The 23,436-nt window shown below is 45.9% G+C and overlaps 1 protein-coding gene across 1 annotated transcript; it reads left to right on the forward strand.

Moving 5' to 3' along the window:
* The first annotated feature begins 9,417 nt into the window (after window positions 1–9,417).
* On the forward strand, window positions 9,418–22,977 carry LOC119443919 (uncharacterized). The gene is made up of 5 exons (XM_037708503.2): window positions 9,418–9,563; window positions 10,612–10,679; window positions 15,014–15,118; window positions 21,700–21,729; window positions 22,278–22,977. The coding sequence occupies exons 1-5, from the start codon at window positions 9,518–9,520 to the stop codon at window positions 22,482–22,484; spliced, it is 456 nt and encodes a 151-aa protein (XP_037564431.1). The 5' UTR covers window positions 9,418–9,517; the 3' UTR covers window positions 22,485–22,977.
* Window positions 22,978–23,436: the final 459 nt, after the last annotated feature.

The raw sequence follows: 23,436 nt of genomic DNA on the forward strand, positions 1-23,436 counted from the left end.
ACGTTTACGCTACGTTACGCTACGCTACATTAACGTAGCTACGTCCAGCTACGTTAAATTTAGGCACATGTTACGTAGGACACGTGGCACGTGTGTACGACTGCACATAATGCATTTGTGTATGTGTATGCATGCGTGTATGGCGCATTTGCACTTATTTTTGTTAAAATGATTACTTTACTACCACTACTACTTTGTAGATTAGAATTATTGCAGTTACTTCAGAAAAAAGTGTATCTGACTCCAGAATTAATAACCATCGCTTATTATCAAGCATTCTTAATGGTTATAAACCCGCTAAATTTATTGCATTGATACGTCCATCATGCCATAACAACATCGTTTCACATTCAATGCTGTCGCATATTTCTCTATGGCACCATATTCATGAAATTACTTTAGTATATAACATAAACGGCTGCATTTGCGTTCTTGCGAGATGCGCATTGCTACCAGAAATGTGAGTCTCTTGCGGCTGCGCAAGAGTAACAGAGCATTTACTTGACGAGTTCATCCTGAAAACCTTATTTGGAGTTACACTGCCCCGTAACGCGCACAGCCTGACGTGATTCCAGTTTCGTTAGCCATAATCTGAGGCGGTATTGATAAGACATCAGCTACTGAATCACTGGACATCATTCACATAGTCCTGCTCAAGGCGTACCTCCAGACATTTGGTGATAGGCATGAACATTTCAAGAACACTGTACAAGTTGTTCACGGTGTACTGACTTCAACGTATTTATTTATTCGTTACTAAAGTGCAGCTAGTTAACAGTACGGCAGGATTGGGCTGCTAGTTCTCCATCCGAAAGCATAAAGCATAAAAAGCGAAAGCATAAAGAATCATGTTTCCGAAAAACTCGTAGCACATACCATGTGTTTATTGAAATGTTTGACACGAACTCGTCTGATAGGAAGCTTCTTGTAAGCGGCTGCTTAGGTATCGTCATCATGTAACTTGCATGGGTTACGAAGTGTAAATTAACTGTTGAATTGGTCGTTGATCCTGAACCTTCGTCTTTTTTCTCTAGTTTTTTTGTCCCGTGAGAGTATTAAGTGCTTTTACAGTGGCAATTTTTCATTAAGTCATCGATGGACCACGTGTCAGTAGCACAAAAACACACGGACTACATAGCGTCATCAAAGTGCGTATTCATGCATGAAGCCCAGAAATGTAGCAATATCGAGAGGCTTCTTCAATGTATCGTATCGTTTTTTAAAGCCATCATCTCAAGGACCTCAACTGAAACAATGAGCTGAAATATCAGCACAACAAAGGGGTCACGACAGGGCGAAGACAAATTCATCATCAGTGGACGAACAATGGACAAACTTCTGACATGGGAACTTGTCTTCGTCTCTACGACAGCTGCTTGCCTCGGTAATATTTAGATTGCTCCATCTCCTGCGGAATCGAGAAGCCGAATCGGGTAGAAAAAAAGTACGGTGAGAGATGCACAAGCGAGAGGAAAGTGTTGGATCGGAGAAACCAGCTATGATCTTTAAAAAGCGATGTCGGGTGCTTCTTTATAGGCGGTCGCCAGTGGTTCTTGAACCTTAAGTTAATCTGAGAAAAGAAAAGGCAGCGGCAAGTACCGGGCACCAAGGAGAGAAAAAAATCCCATAACATGCAAACAAGGGTTCTAAATAAGATTTCCATTGTACCGACATAAAACAAGCCGTAAAAAATGTCGAGTTTGACGATTCAAAGACGGGGAAGTGAAAATGCACAGCATTGAATGTTGGCAAGAGGTGTCGCTATAATTGAAAATGACAATAGGAAAATAAATATTAGTTGCAACCATGCCTTTCCAAATTAAAGAGAGCAATACCGACCAAACGTTGTCTTTAACGCGAATAGGCGAATTTTATTGTGTGTTGAAGGCGGGCCTTCAAGGTTTAGCCCTGCGCAACGCCTACACTCAAAAAAACGTTTGACGGCATTTTAGGCTTATCATGCTTCCTTTAGCGCTGCGTGCCCAGTAACTTCCTGGCGGGAATGCTGTGTCACGCTGATGGACGCACGTGGTTCGCGACCTTGAACGTATCATAAAAACAACTCTATGAAAAATATCAGGAGCTCGCTGGTAAAAAGAAACTGCACGCAGAAAAGCAGGCGATTATTTTCCCAGGCCAGGATAAGCTCCCTATGGCACAAATTTTAGTCAGTGCAGCGGCCCATAAGGCACTACAGAAGAGAGTTCAAGCATTATGTGCCACAAGCAGTATAATCACGGCAAGCTCATCCTGTTGAGGCACATTTTTAAGGTCTTCCCGACTGTAATACAAACAAAGGAGATGGAAAGTAGTTCCAGTCAATACATGCTTGATGAATGAAAGAGGGAAAGTGTCGGTTTGTACGACAACGAAGAAGCGACACACTGTGACAAATTGTCAGCGCGAGATGATATCAAAAAATCCGAGCACACCTAATCACTTCTTGTGAGTTGTGATTGCATTTATATCCATTTGAACGCCGCTGAGCCGTCCTTCGAGTTATGAACTCCTCGTGTGCAAGCGAGCATGTTGAGACGCTGGCCAGCGCCTTCTAGCTCGCATAAGGCCGGTGCATTTTGATCCGGGACGTCATACTACCCTTATAAAAATGACTATTGAAATGTTGTTGGCATATTGTTGAGGAATCGTTGACACAATATCCTTTCAATAATGTCTGAATAGTTATTGAACGTACACAACAATACCTCAACAATAAAGTTGTTGAGCGCTTCACAACAGTAAAGTCATTGACTAATTGTTGTTGACATATTGTTGAATAATGTTGAGTACTATTGAGAATTTTTGAGCAATAAAGTTGTTGAGCGCTTCACAACAGTAAAGTCATTGACTAATTGTTGTTGACATATTGTTGAATAATGTTGAGTACTATTGAGAATTTTTTAGCAATATTGACATTAAATATATATCTGAAACACACATGTAGACGTGTATATGTTTTACACATATATATTGTTTTATTGTTCACTTAATCACCACTAAATATATAGAGTGTCACATAACTTGAACCAAATGCCTATCTCTCGAGTCGTAACTGGGGGAGCTTGTGGCAAGACGACGCTGCCGCAAAGGCAAACAAACTACACGCACGTCGCGCGCACAGCACCGACCACGCGATGCGCGCACGAGGCGGCACAGCCGGGGACGCGGCACAGATGTCGGGTTGGGCACGACACTCGCGGAGCACAACACTGAAGCAAATCCACTCGTCGCACGATGCAATCCCGCAGGGAACACACGAGGTTGCGCGTTGGGACGCGCAAATCGTGCGCGGCTGCAGGACACGTCGCCGACGATGGTGAGCCACGCGGCTCGTGCAGCACACGCCGGGGCGATGTGCAGGCACGACCGCACGGGAGAAGAGCAAGGCGCGACTGACGAGGCGAGGTCGTCGGAGCGAGACGCAACACAACCTCTCTCTTCGACAGTCAGGGCGAACTCCGGCCCCGGTATGAGCCCCGCGTGATTTCTTTCGTTCTTTCTTTCTCTCTCTCTCTCTTTCTTTCTCTCTCTCTCTCTCTTTCTTTCTTTCCTCCTTTCTTTCTTTCCAATTCCATCTTTTCTTTCTTGTCCCTGGCTTATACGCGTATATCCAATGCGGTTATGCGCCACACGTAATTTTATTATCGTTAATCGTGCCGTAACTGACGAGCACGTGATCTTATTGATGTCATGACCTATCAGTCACGTTAATCATACATTCGTACTCTTCCATGCCAATTTTGGTATATACCAAGAGAACGAGGCGAGAATTTTCGACACGTTTTCTATAGGGTTTTATCGAGGCACCACCACCGCCAACATTTGTGAGGGAATGCAATTAAGCTTCGCTTGAAAACGGGTTCGTCTGTCAGGCACCAATATCGAGATGCAACTCTTGCTGAGTTCAAACAAGGGACCTAATTAAGTTGCAAATATGTATTCTGGACATTTCTTTTTCCCACTCATACTGCAATATTGAATTAGCATTCACTAAACGTCTATGTATTGTTTCTTTCGATGTGGTTTCTTGTGCAAGCTATTTAATTATATTGGTGCATGTGAGTAGCTTTTTATTTGCACACCTGAAGCGCAGTATCCTGACTGCCCATTTGAAAACTGAAGTGTAAAGTGCCATGTGGTTGCATTTGTAATAGACGAGCGCCAAAGTTGCAGTTAAACATGGCTGGAGTATGTCCGGTGCTCCTTGAAAAAATTCTCATAGGAGCGTTTCTTTGGATTCTTTTTATTTCCAGATTATCTGCTGACGGCGATGTTCAAATTCATATAATATACGTAGTTCGATGTTAGTTTTAAATTGCTCACTTTATTTAACCTCAGGATTTTCGACGCTATATATTTTAATTAAAGAATCATAACATGTAACGTTAATTTAACGACACGTTTCAATGTTCGAAGTGTAACTGGAACGCGTTCCTTTCGTAATAAAGGAAATTGTAACGGAAACTCATTTCAATATTGGGAAGGAACGAGGAACGAGTTTTCGTTCCTGTTTAGAGCAACGTGTACAACACTGCGTCGTAGCACGTGTGTGTGCGAACCGTTTTTTTGTAGGACCGCAGTTTTATTGACACACAGAGACGCATTACCACAATTATTAATAGAAATGGCAAACATTGCTAATTAGGGCGCTGGCTGTGTAAAAAAACATTCAGAGACGTTCCCCTGTCGACGAAACGGGGGTAAGCGAAGCTTGTGACAAGACGACGCTGTCGCAGGCGCTCCGCTTCGTTTGCCCTAAACTTATCGTAGGCGGCTCTTCGATGACGTTTGGCCTCAACATCGCGCTCCGGCAGCTCAGGGTCCGCAACTCGGGGTTTCACCTGGGCTTCGGAAGCCCTCACGCTAGAATCGGCACGTCGACGACGAGTCCTTTACCAAGCCAGTTCGCGGACGCCGTTGCTCAAACGCAGCCTGCTCCTCGGCGGAACGCACCACGCGTGAAGACTTCCCCTCCGGTCGCCGAAACGGACCTGAGGCGAGGGAAGCCCAGAAAAGCGTGCGCCAACCCCCTTTCCTTCCCTTTTGCTCGCCGCGGCACACCAAACGAGTCTGATTTGTCGCGCGCGTCACGTCATCCGGCGCCAGTGCAGCTTTCCCCGCACCTGCTCTTTCTTCCTTCCTTTATTTCTGTCTTTCTTTCTTTCCTTCCTTCTGTCTTTCGTTATTTCGTGTCTCTGGCTCATACCCGCATATGCGATGCGGGTATGAGCCATAGTAGTTTTAGCATTACATCGCTGGCGCAGGCTAGCATACACAAGCTTCGCTTGATAACTCCATCCTTCTGTTTGTCACAGAAATAATTATGATTTTACAGCAATTCCCCCTATGGCTAGGATCCGGGAATTTATGGCGTCCGCGTGGAACTACTATCATCATCATCAATAGCTCGAGCGTCGTCGTCTTCTTCCACAGCTGCCATGTTAGCGCGCTCACGCAAGTGCGCGAGCGCGCTTGTGCCGCTGCTCACGCGTTCATCGTCGTCGTCTTCTTAGACAATTGGCTCTGTTGCGCTCATCATCCCAGCGCAGAATTTCACTTCTCTTCTATCGTCGTAATGGGGGGGGGGGGCGTTTACTGGGGTATGAGCCATTCATTTCCTAACGTGACGGACAGATTTAATAACAGAGGTGATACGCGAATGTGTGTGCGTACCTATCATCACGATGACCACCGATTAGGATGTGCGAAAAGGTGTGGTTTATGATCTCTCACATTCTTTATTACTCGTAGGTCGAACGCAGACGAAATCGCAGAACGCTGCTGGCCCGCTCGTTCCTTGCTCGAGCTCTAGCTCGAAGCGCGCGGCGCGCGGAGCTGCGTGCTTAGGCGCGACTTCGTTATCGTCGGTTAAACGCCGATGGCTCGCCAGTAAGGACTCTAAATATGTTCGTACGTTTGTTCAAAATTATGTGTCACTTCTGCGTCGTGCGCTAAACAGTTTCGCTGATCATCCACCTTCCCAGAGTGAAATGGCTCATGATTTTTTTTTTTCAATGTGTCCTAGTGTGTGCTAACATACGGTGACTCTTTATTGGAAAATATGCGTGTGCAAGAAAAATCGAATCAAATAAAGGCCATATCTATGTACATGCCATTTTTGCGGCACATGTACGTCATCAATTAATATAAGTGAACCCTCGTTTCAAATAAACCGTTTGTTGAGCGTTACAGCCCGTTTTGTGTCCTCCTTTTTCGTCCTCGTCTTTTCAAGCGCTTTACACATATTACTGAACTGCGTCCAGTGATCAATAAATTGTAAGATGATCTATATCTAGACAATCGGTGTGGCATGGATGCATAAAATCCAAAACAATATTGAAGATAACTTATATTTCGCTATAATAAAGTACTCCACATCGGTCTTTGTACTGTACACGATAAAATGAGAAAGTGGTGACAACAATTTCGATATTACCGAATATTCCCAGGAAGCATGGCCAAATTGCGAACAGTCATAGAATGCTTTACCATACAGATACTGAGGATGGAGTTTGACACTACGACGTCCCCACATGACGTTCTTTCTTTGAACATAATCCAGAGTAATCGAACAGCGGCATGGAATAAGGTAAAATGATGAGCATATATAGGGTGATCAAAGTTAAGTCGACCGTTTTTTTTTTTTTTTTTTTTGGGGGGGGGGGGGATTATGCGCTTAGATGTACGTGAAGACCACGGTCTACAGTACGGTTATGCGCCCAGTGGGACACAGAATGAGGTGGTAATTATTGATGTCAGTGACTTAATTAAGTAAAATTGAATAATTAACTTTTTGGTGGCTGTATTAAGCAGGCGTGTTTGTATTGAAAGGTTAGAGGCAGTCGTCTTTCTACAAAGTATCAGTTGGAAGAATTATTCTAGCGTGTCTGTGCTCCATGATATCCGACTCCATATTTTAATTGTCATTCGCATGATTACCCACGCAAGAGAGTTAGGATCGGTGCAAAGCTCCTCCTTGATGTGACGCGGTTGTTGCGGGCGGCGTTTAGTTTGACAATGGGGCGGAGGCATTGGCAACGATGATAACTGTCCCCCTTCCCCTCTTGGCTGGCGAAGTAAAAAATCGAATAAACCGGAACCGCTGTCGTAACACGCGACCGCGCCGCCTGTAACGATAGCCGCAGCTGCCATGCCGAGATAATGGCGCGAGCGGAGAAGCCGGCGGGCAGTGCGCATGCGTAATGGTCACTAGATGAGCGGGCAGGGTCCTTGCCTGGGCTACGCAAATAAAGTGACTGTTGATTTCCAACTATTGTAAATTTTATAGAAATCAAGAGCAACAACTGCACCATCAAAAGCAGAAACAGCTTTAGCTATGCTAACGAATATTTCATACTGCCGCTGTAAGTTTGCTGTGGTCATGCACAAATCTCATGAAAACACTTAACCTATCAACATGTCAATGCCCTAAAAAATGTTCAAAGTGCCTCATTTCCACAGCAACGCAAAGCATAAAGCCCTCTCGCATCGACTCGATAACTCTGCGCAGTACTTCTGGACGGATGATCGCACGGACAAATGTTATCCTGTGCTTCATAGCATTGACATCACTGGGCTCTGTTGCATAAACTCGATCTTTAACGTAGCGCCAAAGAAAAAAGTTGAGCAGAGAAAGGTCAAGGGATCTCGGCGGGATCGCTCCTGCACGCCCGATTCACTGTCGTAGAAAACGTGTCTCCAACCACCTCTTTGCTGTGGTGGAGAAATGTGCTTATGCGCCGTCGTGCTGAAACCACACTTGGCGCAGGTCATTGAGGGAAAGATTGGAGAGTATGTCGTCGACGACAACGTCTAATATTTCTTCCGTGTACATCTTTCTGTTCAAGTTGGCCGCAAAAAAGTAAGGTCCTATGATCCTGTCCTCGAGTATGCCACACCACACATTCACACTCCAGCGAACTTATTGCTTTTGCTGCCGCAGCCAGTATGGCTTTTCCTGTGACCAATAATGCGCGTTGTGAATATTCACAGTGCTATTGCGGCAAAACCTAGCTTCATGCACCTCTCCAAATTATTCTGTGTAAGAAGTCCTTTTCTTCATTAATTTTGTTCAGGCCCCAATTGCAGAAGTCAACCCGCCTTTCAAAGTCCGCCTCTCTTAGGCCCTGGTGAAGGTAAACATGCTATATAGGGATGGAACTTATGCTTTGTTAGCATATTTGTGACTGTTCCAACACCGCGACCGCACTGATCGGCCATCTGTTGGATGCTGAGTTCTGGCATCGACGTCACGCACGCGGCAACGTCGATTTCAAGTCTTTGTCGAAGATTGTCATCCTGGTCTGTCTCGGACGATAACGATGGACTGACCCTGTTGTGCGAAAGCGCCGAAACACGTTTATGAAAGTAGGCCTAGTTTGAAAGGGACGGTGTGGGTGGCGAGCCACGTACAGCCGCATTGCCAATGAAGCGTTGCCATTTATCTCAACCATTGCAAGTACCACGTCTATTTTATCTTCGGTAGAATACTTCGTCCCGCCAGAAGCAGCTATTAGCACGAAGGGACTCCACGTGGATATCCTTGGGTATCCTTCCGTACAGAGGCGCCGCTATTCCAGCAGCACTCTAGTAGATGACGGTGAAGCTAACGCGTTCACAAGATAATGTCCCGGGGCGATCTCAAGTAATACAAGAATGTGCCGAAAATTTATACCCAGTTATCGCGTTTAACAGGATCATGCGTACTGCGTACGGCACACCGCGCTGTCATATCTTGATTTCGCCAGCCGAGAAGGGAAGGGGAACCGTTATCATCTTTGCTTATGCCTCCGCCCTGTTGTCAGAGCAAACTCCGCACGCAACAGCCGAGTCGCATCCGGCAGGAGCTTTGCGGCGATCATAAATATCTTGCATGCGTAATCATGCGAACCACTAAAATTTGGAGTCGGAAGAATTCTAGTATGTCTGTGTTGCGAGATATCCAAGTGAAACTGTGTAGAAACACGACTGCCTCTAACTTTTGAATACAACATACACCCTCACTGCAGTCCATAAAAAGTTAATAATGCAATGTTAATTAATTTAGCTGCTGATAGCGACAATTATCATCGCACTTTGTGTCTTCCTGGCCCCATAAATTATTTGCACAGGTTGTCATCGCGTGCCTCCCAGTGCTTAATTTTAAGAAAACCATAAAGCTTAATTTTGAACGCTCGGTATATATATATATATATATATATATATAATATCAAAGCCTTACACGTGTCTTGAAACTCTATATCCAATGCAACGTTTTTTTTTTTAGAGACAGGTCCTCGTTGCTGTGTGCTAAAGGCGAAACAATTGAGCAGTCTGAGCAACCTGTTCACCTTGAATGGTTTGACAAATCAAGCGAAACAATAGAGGCTGTGGAAATGCAACCAGCTGGGTAGAGGTCACTTGAGCGCGTTTAGGGTAACAGCTACATGCGGCAGTTCTTACTGACAGGTGTGATGAGAACGAAGCCATCACGACAACCCGCGCTATCTTCTTACTGTTGAACGGCGTGGTGCCAGCTATGGCGCCCTCAAAGTCGCTCTTAGCATTCTTTCTCGCAGTTGTTGGTAAGTACGATCATTTCTGTTACACGCACGCCGTTATCTATCAAATCGGTGGATTCAAAGTAGTATCGGAGGAAAATATAACATTTAAATTACTAAGAAATATCCTAACGAGATGCATTGAGGTAGTAGTTGCGTATTTACAAATATTTTGCAGAAACAGATCGGCGCCAAAAGAAAACTGAAAAAGGCGCTTGTCCTGTCTTCTTGTGTCGCCTTGTCATATCGCCGTTTTGTGTTGTACTGCTTGTTCTAAAGGTAAATATCAAGAAACATCTGCTTTTTGCACCTCAGTGAGAAACCTCTGTTGTGTATTGGCCTACTTAAAACAGAGGCAGGCCTATTGAAAGGCAAAAGTGACACAGTAGTTTTCTATCGTGCCATTATGAACAAAAAGGTCACTCTCGGAGAGGTATCACTCGCCAGAAGGCATGCAAGGCATCGTACAATTTCACAGTTTCCAATTCATCCGTATCGAAGGCATATATAATTGCTGCGCATTGAGAAGACACTTGTCTACTGCGATATTTGGTGACGACAAAACCAGTTCGTCGAAATTCAGTAGCATTCTGTATGGCAATAGTGTAGCGTCCGCAGAGATAAATTTATGAGCCAATAATTCAGCAACTGAATTATTGCCTAATACTTCAATAACTGAATTATTGACTAACTGAACGTGAAAGGGGCCCAAAAAAAGTTACATAGTCGCGGTCGAGAAGCTAATCGTTTCAGTGCCACTGACTCCTACATCCCAAAGATTTTTTTTCTGGGTGTTTGTTTTATCAAACCATTTAGACTTGTTATGAGAACAGGGCGAAGTATATGCTTCCTTTACACTATAAAGGTGATTTGTATCTCAGTATCCTGAGACACTGTTGCACTGCGTACACAGTTCCAATAATATAAGTAAGCTTACATTTCTTCAAGTAGGTTAGCACGCAGCGCAAATAAAAGATGTGCTATTACTGAGATTCCAATTTGTGATAAGTTCAAACACTGTAATAATGGGTTAAAATACTCAGTACTTTTTATTTTCTTATTATTATTGCAGCACTGCCCAAATTGAAAGCTTGGACGACAGGCGAGTGGCACTGTCATCGATTGGTTCCGCTGTCCATAGTAAGTTCACTTTCGGTGTCTGTCTAACAGCCTTTAGCATTCTAGTGAGAATACAAGCTACCCTCGGCAGGTCTAGCTAGTTTCCGCTAGTCAGTGAAACGTGGTAGCATGATTGAACAGAAAAATTGGGCTAGGGAAAGAGCATGCACAACTTAACAAATAACAGCGTTAACTAGAAATCAAACTTGCATTTCCGGGCGTCCATACTACATCGTAGACAGATAGGATCGAAATATCATTGCTTTATACGTTGCCAATTTTCATACCGGGAGGGACCAATTTGAGAGAAAGCATTTTTCCCTGAAACCAGAGAAGTGTTTCAGTGAAACGGCTCAATGAAGTGACAGTGTTTATTATTTCACTTCTCCCTCCCAAAGAGGTGCAGTACTTTAAAATCTTACGTATGAATTGCTGCTTTCAAAGATGCGGAAGGATTCTGAAATGATTTCTACATGCGCTTCTTGAAAATTTCTCATAACACTGAAATGTTAAAAAGCCCATATAGAGGCCACATTCAACTCAATAAAACTGGCGTAGCAATTTCTTGCTTACGTACAATTTATGCTTGAGTGCTCACGCATGGGTTGGGTTGCACAACGACCAAAGAGTCATTGTCAAACATGCCTCTTTACGTCGATGACAAAGTCTGATTTGTTTCCCGAGATTTTTTGAAGCATAACTTAGGCAGCCAGTTTAGACCATGGCACCCAATCGCAGGGAATTCAGACACATACTAAAGCGTAGCGTTTCTGTCCAATGAAAAGAATGCAGCATAGAGCTGAAGAGCAAATTGTAAGGCTGAAATATGTGTTTCGAACATAGGGGCGCAAGTTAAAGCGCGAGCCGCAGGCTTTGCACTGGTTTCATTGTCGTATCCAAAAAGGTCGTCCGACTGGCAAAACGTGACTAACGCAAGAGGCTATTATTTTCTTCTATCTGGCTCTGCCACAGATTTTCTGAGATGTCTCATAAAAATCTGACTACGTTAACACTGAGTGACGTTGTTGCAGCCATTCGTGATGGCATTGGGAATGATGCCGGTGATTTCACAGGGTGATGTGTAAGAAAATATTCTGGGAAGGATTTCGATAACAGAAAGCTCGTCGATTTCGTATGACTTCACCGTTTATTAAGAAACGTGCGACAGAAAAAATGACACAGAGTGACACAGAGAAAAATGACACAACTGAACAACTGTTCCATAAGTAATGCTCCAGATAGGTCTTCACTTGACCGCCACGGCTTACTGTAGTTCTGGTTATCAGGGACATGCTGAAATAGGTACTTCTCCGTCCCGGCAGACGCATTAGACGAGAACAACCCCTTCAATGATGTAAACTTCAACAAAATAACATGCAAGAAAGATTATGATGAACCACGGATTCTTTATGCAGAGACTTCGGCTTCTAAGGAGACCGTGTGTCTGCATTTTCGTGTACGCTAGAGCTCAGAGGCGAGCATCAGGTCAACCAACACGGTAATATCGTAGTTCTTGAAAGCCACGGAATAGGCTAGCCTATAATACTCCACGCTTGATGATAGCGCATCTGCTCACGTCGCAGTACTCTACTACTTCGTTTTGATCACAGATTCGTTGACATATTTTTTTGTGTGATCATGATTTTTTAGACCAGGTAAGTAGAAAAAGAATGCAACTCCTTTTCTTTTGCAGACATAGTAGTGTGGTGGTGGAGTTACCTTTATCTTTAAATCGGAGCTTTATATGGCTAGCCAAAATATCCTGTGTACAGAAAACTATCATCATCAGCATTGGCTCGAACCTCGTCGTCTTCTTCCGCAGCTGGCTCGTTGGCGCCCCTCGAGCTGCGCTCGTGCTTGTGCTCGGCGCGCGTTTGTGCCACTACTCTCGCGTTCCTCGTCGTCGTCTGCTTCCACAGGTGGCTGCGTTACCGCTCATCATTACAGCGTAGAATTTCACTGCTCTTCTGTCGTCGTAATGAATGGGGAGGCCTCGTTTACGGAGTATGAGCCATTGCTTAAGGGGGTATGAGCCATGCATTGTCTTACGTAAATGACAGATTTAATTTTGAAGCAATTTAATTTCGAAGAACCGCAAGTGTCAATGGCGGATGAATGCTGCTAACCAAGCCACCGAGAAAACTCGAGACATCGAACGCAAGCGACAACGGCAGACTGCGGGCTTACCGTCAGTGACATCGTTCTCTCCGTCGCTGCCGAACCTGTGTGTAACCTCATAATTCAGAAATACTTTAATGAACCCTCGGGATTAGCCCAGTGATAAACACCAGGGCCGCACGTTTCCGCTTCGCTAGAGAAGATGGTTATCTTCACGGAGTGGAAGGGCCGGCGAATTTATTTTTATTTGGCTTGGTTACCAGAAGAGTGCATTTATTGGTTGGAACTCCACTAATGCGAAATCAGAAGTGAAGAATAATCATGAGCGTTGCTTAGGTAAACTTTGAGGCAATAAATGATGTGACCCACTTACGTCACATCACGCGATCTTGAGATGTGGATGACTGAATGAATGCTGGCGAAGAGCCACGCTGTTAATTGATTAATGTATGCGCTTGTGTGCTCTTCAGTATGTTATATTTGAATAAAAAGGGATATATTATTTCTTATGCTACTGTGTCATGTTGACTGAGCACAACACGCCTGGCGACGCGTACCAATTGAGCAGTAACATTCACGGCTATGTTAGAATGAGGACACTTCGTCGTTTTACTGTTTTTTGTGGCCGTGATCATATAAAGTGTGCTCAATGCCGACTTACGTTTTCACCAGAGTTATTTCACGACCTTCAATGTGACCATCTAACAGAATTTTGTGGAGCTCAGCAAGATTATAAAGCAATATTTTTTTCTTTGGTAGATGGAAGAAGACTGCGAAGGGCAGGATTGCATGCTAGGCTGGCCCTTGGGCAAAGCCTAATTTCAACAACGGAATAAAGAATTTCATGTTTTTAGATGCTGTCTTTATTGTGACCGGTTAAAATAGGTTTGCGAAATTCAAAAGTACGCCCATGAATGAACATTTTCTTCACCGCAAATCAAATGCTGTTGCAGAGTTTTGGTAGAGCGCCCGCTTCAGAAGAGTGGGGTATTTTGGCTTGAACCCACTTAACTACGGGAAGTGTCTTATTTTACTTACATTTACGACGTTGCCAGCGGGATGCTCCAAGAAGCCATGACGTTACAAGGAACCGTGATCTTGCCGGCATTGCCGGATACCTACCCCTTAACTACTTAGCGCGGTTTACGAGGTGGAAGCGGCTTTGCCGGAGGGACGCGGACTGCACTGGTGGGACCAACGCTTTGAGCTAAGATCGCACGAAAGGACCACGCCACTGCTTGTAGAGACAAGAAATTGCGGCAGATCCAAAGCACTTGTTTGATTCTACGTTAAGCGACGCTTTCAGGAATATTTTAAATTAAATTGTATGCAAAGCGACGCATGCCGCGTGCATAGTATTCAAGCGGAGCTTTGATTGCGTAGCCTCCCCCACCCCACATCTGGGCGTGACTGCAGCGTCGATATGACGTCAGCCTGGTGCACAGGTTTACATAGCACTGAATTTTCACCAACAAAGTAGTGGAATCGAACGTACCTTGGTTCTATGTAATACACAGACGCCATAAAAGTTGTACATATACTGTGGGCTCACAAAAATTATTGAGTATGTTACCAGTTTCATTCCAAAAGTGTATGACGAAATGCATAGGTGTTTAAGTTATTTTTGCCTCATTTCATGATTTGTTTGAAAGGGATGCGCCTTGAAAAATTACTGACTTCAATTCATCAATTCCAATACGTGCCTTAAAGAATTTTTTGCGGCAATCAATTTCCAACTCCTAGCAAAACCTATCCCAAGAAATAAAGTTACATCTGCCATCTGCCTTGGGCAATTTATAAAAATTATGTATGTCATTTTATTTTCAAGCAAACGATGTGCGTGTGTGTGTGTGTGTGTGTGTGTGTGTGTGTGTGTGTGTGTGTGTGTGTGTGTGTGTGTGTGTGTGTGTGTGTGTGTGTGTGTGTGTGTGTGTGTGTGTGTGTGTGTGTGTGTGTGTGTGTGTGTGTGTGTTTAATTAGTGCGACAGCCACATCCTACGACCAATAACAATTGTAAGCCGAAACTCGTATGTAAACACAGCATTATGCACAACGTTTAATGTTTGCATTCCACGCTAGTTAACTAGTCAGCGCATTGTGAGCCGTATTCAAGGCGTGTAGGCATAATCCTCGTCAGAAAACTTTTCAAGCAAATTGAAGGCCATAATTGCGATGCGAAGCAATCATTGAACCCTGGCCTAGTACTTCCTAGAATAATGTATCGTCTTTCCTTTCAGACGTCAGTCGTGACTCCCTGTACTTTTCCGTGTCTGGTAATTCCACCGAACACTGCGCATGGCCAAATTGTCCTGCGGCGAGAAATGGACGGAACACCATGCAAGGTAAGTAATTTTTGATTCTGAGTCGTTTCTCACTCACATTGGCACAGACTGACGTGCACGTAGTATTACGTGTTCTTTACGTACACTGATCATTTCTATGTCAATGGGAGCGCGCCCGCCCTGATTAACATTGTGGTTCAAAATGTCGTAGGCATTTAGAAGCGCAATGGCGGTCCTTGCTCTGGGTAAAAGCTCCAAAGTTCAGCTGTCGTAGTCAGACTCGTTGTGTTTTCGAACAGGCTTACAGTGACAGGAGATTCGCGATTGCGGTCCTTATATGCTAGAACAGAAACACTTTGTCTTCTACCAGCGGCATTCAAACTAATGCTACAATGGGCCGCTAGCGGCCCCACATGCCAACCACAGCGCTATTCCTGCGCATTGGCCGTCGATAATTTATGCGCACTTTTGCGCCCAACACAACACTTCAGAAAGTTTCCGTTTGTGATTTTATTTTGAAGGCACAAGTCAACACTGCAGCGGACGTGCACGAGTTGGATTTGTATTACGAAGTTGTTCTTGAGAACATTGTGGTGTCAGTTAAATTGCTGACGACTAGTCGAGTTGGTAGGAATGCAATGTTCCGAACTTTGCTGCACGCTATCCTGCACGCGTACGTGGACATGGTACACGAGATACGCCGGCTTCTCCCACCTTGGCATGCAGTTCATACAAATGGTTGTGTCCATTGCGAGAACCTTTCGTAGGAAATGAGCTCCGATCAAACCAAATCAAACCAAATTGATGTTCCCTTTCTTTTCATAATCAAAACGTACATAAATACAGGAAGCTGACGAGCCAAAGGAAAAGCCTGTACTGGTCAGGTTGACTGGCCTTCGACTGAACACTCTTCAAAGCAGTTAGAAGGCGTACGATAGGCAGAAAGTGAACAGCTTTATTTGAATCTTTCACATGTTTATAGTGTAGTTGGCCAGACTTCTTCGGCCGATGCAAAGGGCGCATGCTCTCGCGCCACTCGGTCGCGCGACGATTGTGAGGCACGACGTAGTGGAGGAGGAGGAGGAGGAACAAACTTTTATTTAACCAGCACTTTAGTTGGCTTGACCTAGGCCTCCCACGTGGGGACATCGAGGTCTTACCTCTTCGCCGCCGGCTTGCTGGGTAGCCCAGAGTTGGTCGTCGAGGTGGCAGCTGCGCAGGGCGGCGTGCCATCTCGACGAGAGGGTCATGGTATTATTTGTCGGATATTGGTCTTTACATTCCCATAGCATGTGGGGAAGCGATGCTGCCTGAGTCTTACAAATCTTGCAAATGTTATTAGGGTAGGCGTCCGGGTAGATCCTGTGGTAACGGGTTAGTGAGGGGTACGTGTTTGTCTGTAACAGGCGAAGGGTGGTTGCCTGTGCTCTGTTGAGCTTGTGATGAGGGATGGGGAAGGTTGTTCTGTTGCGATAGAATGATTTCGTAAGGTGGTTGTAGCTGGTGAGGCGATCGCGTTCCGCGAGTGCACCAGCGCTGTCTCCGGCGCGGTTGACAAGGCCTCATGCTACGGAGTGAGCGACCTCGCTCAGGATGGTGAGGTGCGGATGTACGTCGCCAGCGTACGCTGGAAACCAGACGAGAGTGATTTGCTCTTCAAGTGAGTGAGGGGCCTGGTTTAGGATGCGTAGCGCTTGTTTTGAAATACAACCTTTGATGTAATTGCTGATTGCTGTGCGGGAATCGCTCACGATGGTGTGGCAGTCCGGATCAAGGGTAGCCAGGGCGATGGCCACTTCCTCGGCCGTCTCGGCGTTTTGGGTTACGATGCTGGCGGCATGTTTGAGCGAGCCGCATACTGTGGTAGCCGCGGCGAAGCGGTGCCCGTCTTGATATTCAGCTGCGTCGACGAGGATGACGCCCGTGGTGTCGCCATAGCCTTTAATGAGGAAGGCAGCCCTTGCCTTCCGACGTTCTTTATTGTAGTCAGGGTGCATGTTTTGGGGGACAGGATCGACATGTAGCCAAGTCTGTACGTCGCGTGGAATTGGGTATTTGTCTCCATGTTGACGGTGGTAGGTGATGCCGAGTTTAGTTAGAATGTGCCAGCCCGTTTCTGTGAGGGTGAGATGCTCCAGATGAGACCGACGCTGTGCCTCGATTAATTCGTCTAAGGTGTTATGGAGTCCTAATTGGAGTAGAAGTTCAATGCTGGTGTTGTTTGGCAGTCCTAAGGCTAGCTTGTAGGCGCCGCGTATAATGATGTCCAATTTAGTCTTTTCTGCTTTGTACCAATTATGGAAGGCGGCGACGTATGTGATGTGACAGATGACAAACGAGTGAACAAGGCGGATGAGCCTTTCTTCCTTCATGCCCTGTCGCCAGTTGGTCACCTGTTTCGGCAGCCGCGATGTATTGGCCGTCTGTCGGAGGATCTTGGATATAGCCGTTGAATTTGCGCCGTTGGCTTCGATGGTCATGCCGAGAACCCGGATAGTGGAGACCACGGGTATGGTCCCACCATCCCTCATTTGGAGTTGGATTTCCTCGTAGCGGCGTTTATGCGTAGATTGTAGTTGTGGGCGTCCACGGAGCGTGGGGCGGTATAGGAGGAGCTCTGACTTGTCGGGGGAACATCGGAGTCCCGTGCCTTCGAGATAATTTTCGACAGCATCGATGACGTCTTGCAGAGCCGGTTTCAATTTGTCCGTCGCTGCCCGTTGTGGTCCAGATGGTAATGTCATCGGCATAGATGGTAGTGTTCTATGCCATCGAGCTTCTGTAGTTCCTGTGCTAATCCCAGCAGTGACCAAATTGAACATCATTGGGGAAATGACAGCCTTGTGGGGTTCCCGCGCATTCGAGAGTGAATTTCTCCGATTGAATATCTCCAACCGAGAGGAGCGCCCTGCGGTTGGATAGAAAGTCTCGTACGTTGTTGTAGGTGCGCTCGCCGAGGTTGAGTAGGGAGATGCGTTCGAGGATGGTAGAGTGCGCCACATTATCGAAGGCACGCTCGATATCGAGGCCCCAAATCGCCTTCGTATGTCAGGATTTGTCGTCGAGGATTTGATGCCTGAGTTGGAGCACGGCGTCCTAGGCTGAGAGATGCACTCTAAAGCCGATGATTGAGTAGGGGTATGCGGACGCATCTTTGAGGTGATATTATGCGGGTAAGGAGTGCATGCTCCATAACCTTAGCAACACACGAGGTTAACGAGATGGGGCGGATATTGGCAAGGCTAGATGGCTTTGGCCGTTTTCCATGATGGGGGAATGGACCCTTGGCGCCAGCAGTCGTTAATGTACTCGGTCAGCTGTTCCACCGAGGGGTCGTCCAGGTTTCTCCGAGCTTTGTTGGTGACGCCGTCCGGACCTGCGGCGGAACGGCTGTTCAATTTGCGCAGAGCAGCGTGTATCTCGGCCCCGCTGAAGGAGGGCTGAGTTCGAGGACCCCGCGTATGGGCCGTGAGGCTTTTGTCATAAGGTATTTGTACTTTTGGCATAAGGTATTTGTGACGTGGTCCTGGCCGTGTGCCTTGGTTTCTGTGAATAGGAGTTTGGTAAGACGATCCTGCTGTTGTGAACGGGTGCTGGTATTGTCAAGATGTTTTAGGATTTTCCACGAGCGGGAATGGTGGAGTTGCCCGTCTAGATAATTGCAAAGCTCCGCCCATTGCTCTTGATTAAGGACTCGGCAGTGTTTTTTATATTCTCGTTAAGTAGTGCAATCGTTATCCGGAGTCGTTTGTTGCGTCGTTGACCCTTCCACCGAGAGAGGATGGACGTTTTGGCTTCCATGAGGTGGGCAAGCCGACTATCCATACGTTCAGTCGGGGTGTCGGTTTTGATAGTGCGAGTAGCCAATTGGGTATCTGATAAACGGTCGCGCGACCAAGATTCTATATCGGTGATCGGGGTGTCTGTCGTTTCTGCGGTGCGATGTTTGCGGACGGCGTCCCAGTCCACCCACGCGAACTCCCTCGTTCTCGTAGATACAGCTGTGAGGTGCGGTAGAGTAATTTCAATGATCTAATGATCGCTGCCGAGGTCGTATACAGTATTGCGCCATTGAGCGTTCACTACATTTTTGGTGAACGTGAGGTCGGGCGTCGTGTCTCGCGCAGTGGAGGTGCCGAGGCGTGTGGGGAACGTCGGGTCTGTGATGAGATTGAAGCCGAGATCGTGGGAGTCTTGCCAAAGTTTACGGCCCACAGCGGAGCAGTGTTTGTAGCCCCATCCTGTGTGCGGCAGGTGGCAGGAAGTCGCCGCCGACGACGAGGGGGAGTGATGATGATGATGGTGAGGGGGAGTGGGGGAGTGATGAATAATTTTGCCCACATGGGGTTCTTTATAATGCCCCTAAAGCTACGTACGCGGGCATTTTTCGCATTCTGCCTCCACTGACATGCGGCAGCCGCGGCTGGGATTGAACCCTCCACCCCGAGCTCAGCAGCGCGACGCCATGGCCAACGGGGTACCGCGGCGCGTCCACCACACATTCGCTTAGACATACTGCCACACTGCACGAGATCTGCGGGATATTACATCGAATGGTCGGATGAGTTCTGGCCGCAGTGGAGTAAATTAAGGGAGAAGAGGCTATTTTGCACCGCCGTTGTCATGCCAACGTCGTTACGCGCTGTCGGGATTTCCTTGTCATCATGCGACCGACGTCACGTCGTCGTTGCCACGCTTACGTGATTCCGTTGTCATCACGCGGTCTTGGTCATGCTTCTGTCATCGTGTCGTCATCTTCATTGCCGTCATTTCATCGTCGTTGTGCAGCCATCGTTGCGCCGCTGTCGTCCTCGCGCTGGCATGCCGTCTATACGGAAACATGTTGACGATATTTTGTGCCGCCGTCATCAAACACCAATATCGATGCCAGCAGTGTGCTTCGCAAGCACTGCTAGTATGTACATTTGGTTTCAACGGTCTGTATTCGAAGGCACTGCTGCGTTTCTTGAGGGTGGCTAGCCTCTGCAAACACCTTAGACATAGTGCGTCTCACCGAACTTGCCACGTATTTCCTTTCCCTTTCTCTAATACTTCTATTGCTCTTTTCCCGTCCCGTAGCGTATGGTAGCGTAACAGACACTCTTCTAGCGCCAAGCTCTACAGCAAATCTATACACCCGCACCGAACTCAAAAAAGGTTCAATGAGCCCGGTGGTAATTAACAAAAGGCCGGATGGAAAAGCAAAGGAACAAAAAGCAGTGTGGAGGAAACTCCACCACGGGTGATCGCCACCTCCTGAAAAAGATGACATAAAATGACCTCCTCAATGAAGAAAACTTTCTAATTCTCGAAAAGTTATTCCTCGCGGACGCCTCCGATTGTTTAGTGCAACCGATACCAGACTATAGGTGCAACAATTACTGCTTATAGTAATGCATCAGTTATCGCGTCACTGCTTCGTATTGTGAACCAAGCTGTAATGTGTTGAGCGGCGCTATTTGCGAGTCATCGCCTCCGCGTGTCTTGCTTTAATTCGTTTTAATTTGCTTGCACAGCGTAAAGGGAACCTAAAGTTGCTCATATACCGCGACTGCGCGCTGACGGACACAGAAAAAACTCTATAGCGACCGCCGCTTTTATTTAACGTCCCCCATACGGCGTCATTACGATGATTTTGAAATTACAGAACGCTTTGTTCCTTCGGCACGCGTACAATGAAAACCTGCACACGGCTGAAGGCTGGAGCTGATTTGGTGGAATGCCGTTATAAATGACGACGGCACACATGAGGGCTCGAATAGCGGATGGAAGGTTACGCGGCAAGCTTAAATTACAGCATATGTCCAATAAAGCAGTCCATTTGATCGCGACTAACTGTATACCGGTAGCGGGGTTTAATCGCATGAGTGCTCTTTTTGAATCAAACTAAAAGCGACGTAAATGGCTCATAGTGCAATAGAATTAAAGTTGGTATTCGTGAGACATTCCCCCACTTGGAAAATACACTAGGCTATACTTAACAAAAACCTGAAAACACGACGCAGCGCGGCCACGCGGCGCCGTGTTCCTACGGAGAGTGGACGACCCTGTACATTTTCGAATGTGAGTGCGGGGGATTATTTTTCACTGTACAGGGATACCTGCATAAATATCGGACCAACTGGGCCCGCGAATTTAGGTTTCAACGACTGATCACTATATTCACTCCTATACGTGTGCTTGAGTGTTACATGTTTTCCAGGGCACAAGTTCGCTCCGTAAAATAAGATTCGTGACTCGCAGATGCGGCACAGTCTGGTTCTTCACCATCACTTCAACTTGACGTTTACTTTCTGTGCGTGATTACGTTACCGCCGCATAATATTACATGGCCTGTGGTATAATGTGTGCAAGTAGACGGTAAGAAAGAGGAAAAAATGCCCGCAAGGTATGATAAAACAGTTTGTGGCTTTTGGTTTATATCATCAGCTTTCATGTTCCTAATAATACCGCAGCGAAGAGAAGGGGGGGGGGGGGGTGTATTTACACCGCTAAAAGAAAACACACCATATTAACACTTAATAAAAATGCACGGTATGTAAAGCCACTTTATTCGTATATGATCTCAGATCCCCGATCAACAAGCTTCTGATTTGAACACTACTTTAGCTGTACTTTTCTTGCTTTTTTTTTTTTTGCAGGTTACAGGAAGTCACCCACCAGCATTCCAAGTACGCAATTACTTTTACTGGAATATCACCGCGCTTTGTAAATAGCAGCACAAGTACTTGAAGCACAGTTTCAGTTCTCTTCTTCACTGCCAGTACGATGCGCGCGTTGGCATAATGTACTGTCTCGCCTGGACATACAATCTCCCAGCACTTTCAAACCGCGATTGGTCATCACTTGAAGGAATAATTACAGTTAATTTTGGCCTAAGGTGTAGTCGCACGCCCGGAGGACATTGTCAATATAAACACCGGCATCTTCATTAGTTGATACAAAAATAGAGGTCAAAACCGGAGGATGGGGAGAAGCATGGGCCCGATTTTTTCTCACGAGGGTACACATCAATTTGTTTTACCTAACTCACTTCAGTCAAGTGCTTTGAATCCTGCGCATGCTTTTTTTTTTCATGATTGGCTCAACTAACCAGGGATATTAGGTAAAAAAAGAAAGAAGAAAAAAATAAGGGCAATCTAATCACATGTTACTTTTTTACACAACTGCATATCCTTAGTATATATTTTCTTTTTCCCAACGCCCTTTTCCTTACCAGATATCCCGCTGTAGGAATGGCATCTGCCAACTGCCCGATCTGCAGCTACACTTGAAACGTACGAAGAGGGAGGACCAACTCAGCCGCAAGCGGAGAGGTCTGGTGGGTTCCGTTAAGAAGAAATACAAGAAAAGAAAGGAAAAAAGGAAGAAGAAGAAAGAGGAGAAGAAAAAACGAAAAGCAGAAGCTAAAAAGGCGAACAGTTAATTCGGCGGTCTCGGTAAAACAGCTGTTTCAAGGAGGCACTGAAACAGGCGGCACCAGCACTAGTTTGCAGGGTAAATTCTCGGTTTCGCAGCGGTGGCACCACCAAGGACACTACGGACCGCTCAAAACCAGTACGCATATATACGACGGTTGAGAGATTACACGCACTAGACCTCTGAGTTCATGCAGCATATTCACATCGTCGCAGAAAAATTGTTTAAATTGTCAAATCGGTGCCACTGATATTTGTATAAATTGCAGCAGAAAGCGCACAGCTTTAAAATTCACTGCTTTGTAGAGTCGTTATAGTATATGCACGCGTGTTGCTATTTTACGTGCTGTTTGCAATTTCCTTGCAAGGCAATAGTGCGATTAATAACTTTGCTGGCATTTTCTTTCCTTGTAAATTAGCAAAAGACGCGCGGTACGCATTTCGCCTTTAGCTCGCCCACGTTGAAGACCGCAATTTTCAATAAATATTTTCTACCCTGAATATATCGCCGTTTGTCGACTGCTTACGAACAATTCTTTTTTTGCTATCTTTTGTCTATTGCATTCAACTTCAGTAAGAAGAAGAAGAAATAAACTTTATTTAGAGTGCCGGCACATTGCTTTTAGTGGCCTCAGGGGTCGGCTCGAAGTCCTTGGACTTCAGGAAACATTTCCTTGGGCAATCAGCAAAAACACAATACACGAGGAATAACTGTTTCACTTATTCTGTAAAGTACTAGTTGCTTCGTCCTTGTACAGCATCTGGATTCTCACTGCGCACTGCACTCCAGGTGGGCTGTATGTCCTTTTATAGTGGGCAGAGTCCTTCATTAAATAATTGTGCAAGGCAATGCAGGACTTCACTGTATTCTCAGCGACCTCCTAAGAGGCTCTGAAACGTTTTGGCAGAATGCGCCACCTACTTGCCATGATACCAAATGAATTTACAATGAGCCTCCTT

Source organism: Dermacentor silvarum, chromosome 3 (assembly GCF_013339745.2).
Source record: "Dermacentor silvarum isolate Dsil-2018 chromosome 3, BIME_Dsil_1.4, whole genome shotgun sequence".
Taxonomy (NCBI): Eukaryota; Metazoa; Arthropoda; class Arachnida; order Ixodida; family Ixodidae; genus Dermacentor; species Dermacentor silvarum.

Coding starts and splice junctions, on each gene's coding strand:
- LOC119443919 (XM_037708503.2), top strand. CDS start 9,518: ATGGCGCCCTCAAAGTCGCTCTTAGCATTCTTTCTCGCAGTTGTTG. Junction 9,564..10,611: donor ATTCTTTCTCGCAGTTGTTG/GTAAGTACGATC, acceptor TTATTATTGCAG/CACTGCCCAAATTGAAAGCT. Junction 10,680..15,013: donor GATTGGTTCCGCTGTCCATA/GTAAGTTCACTT, acceptor CTTTCCTTTCAG/ACGTCAGTCGTGACTCCCTG.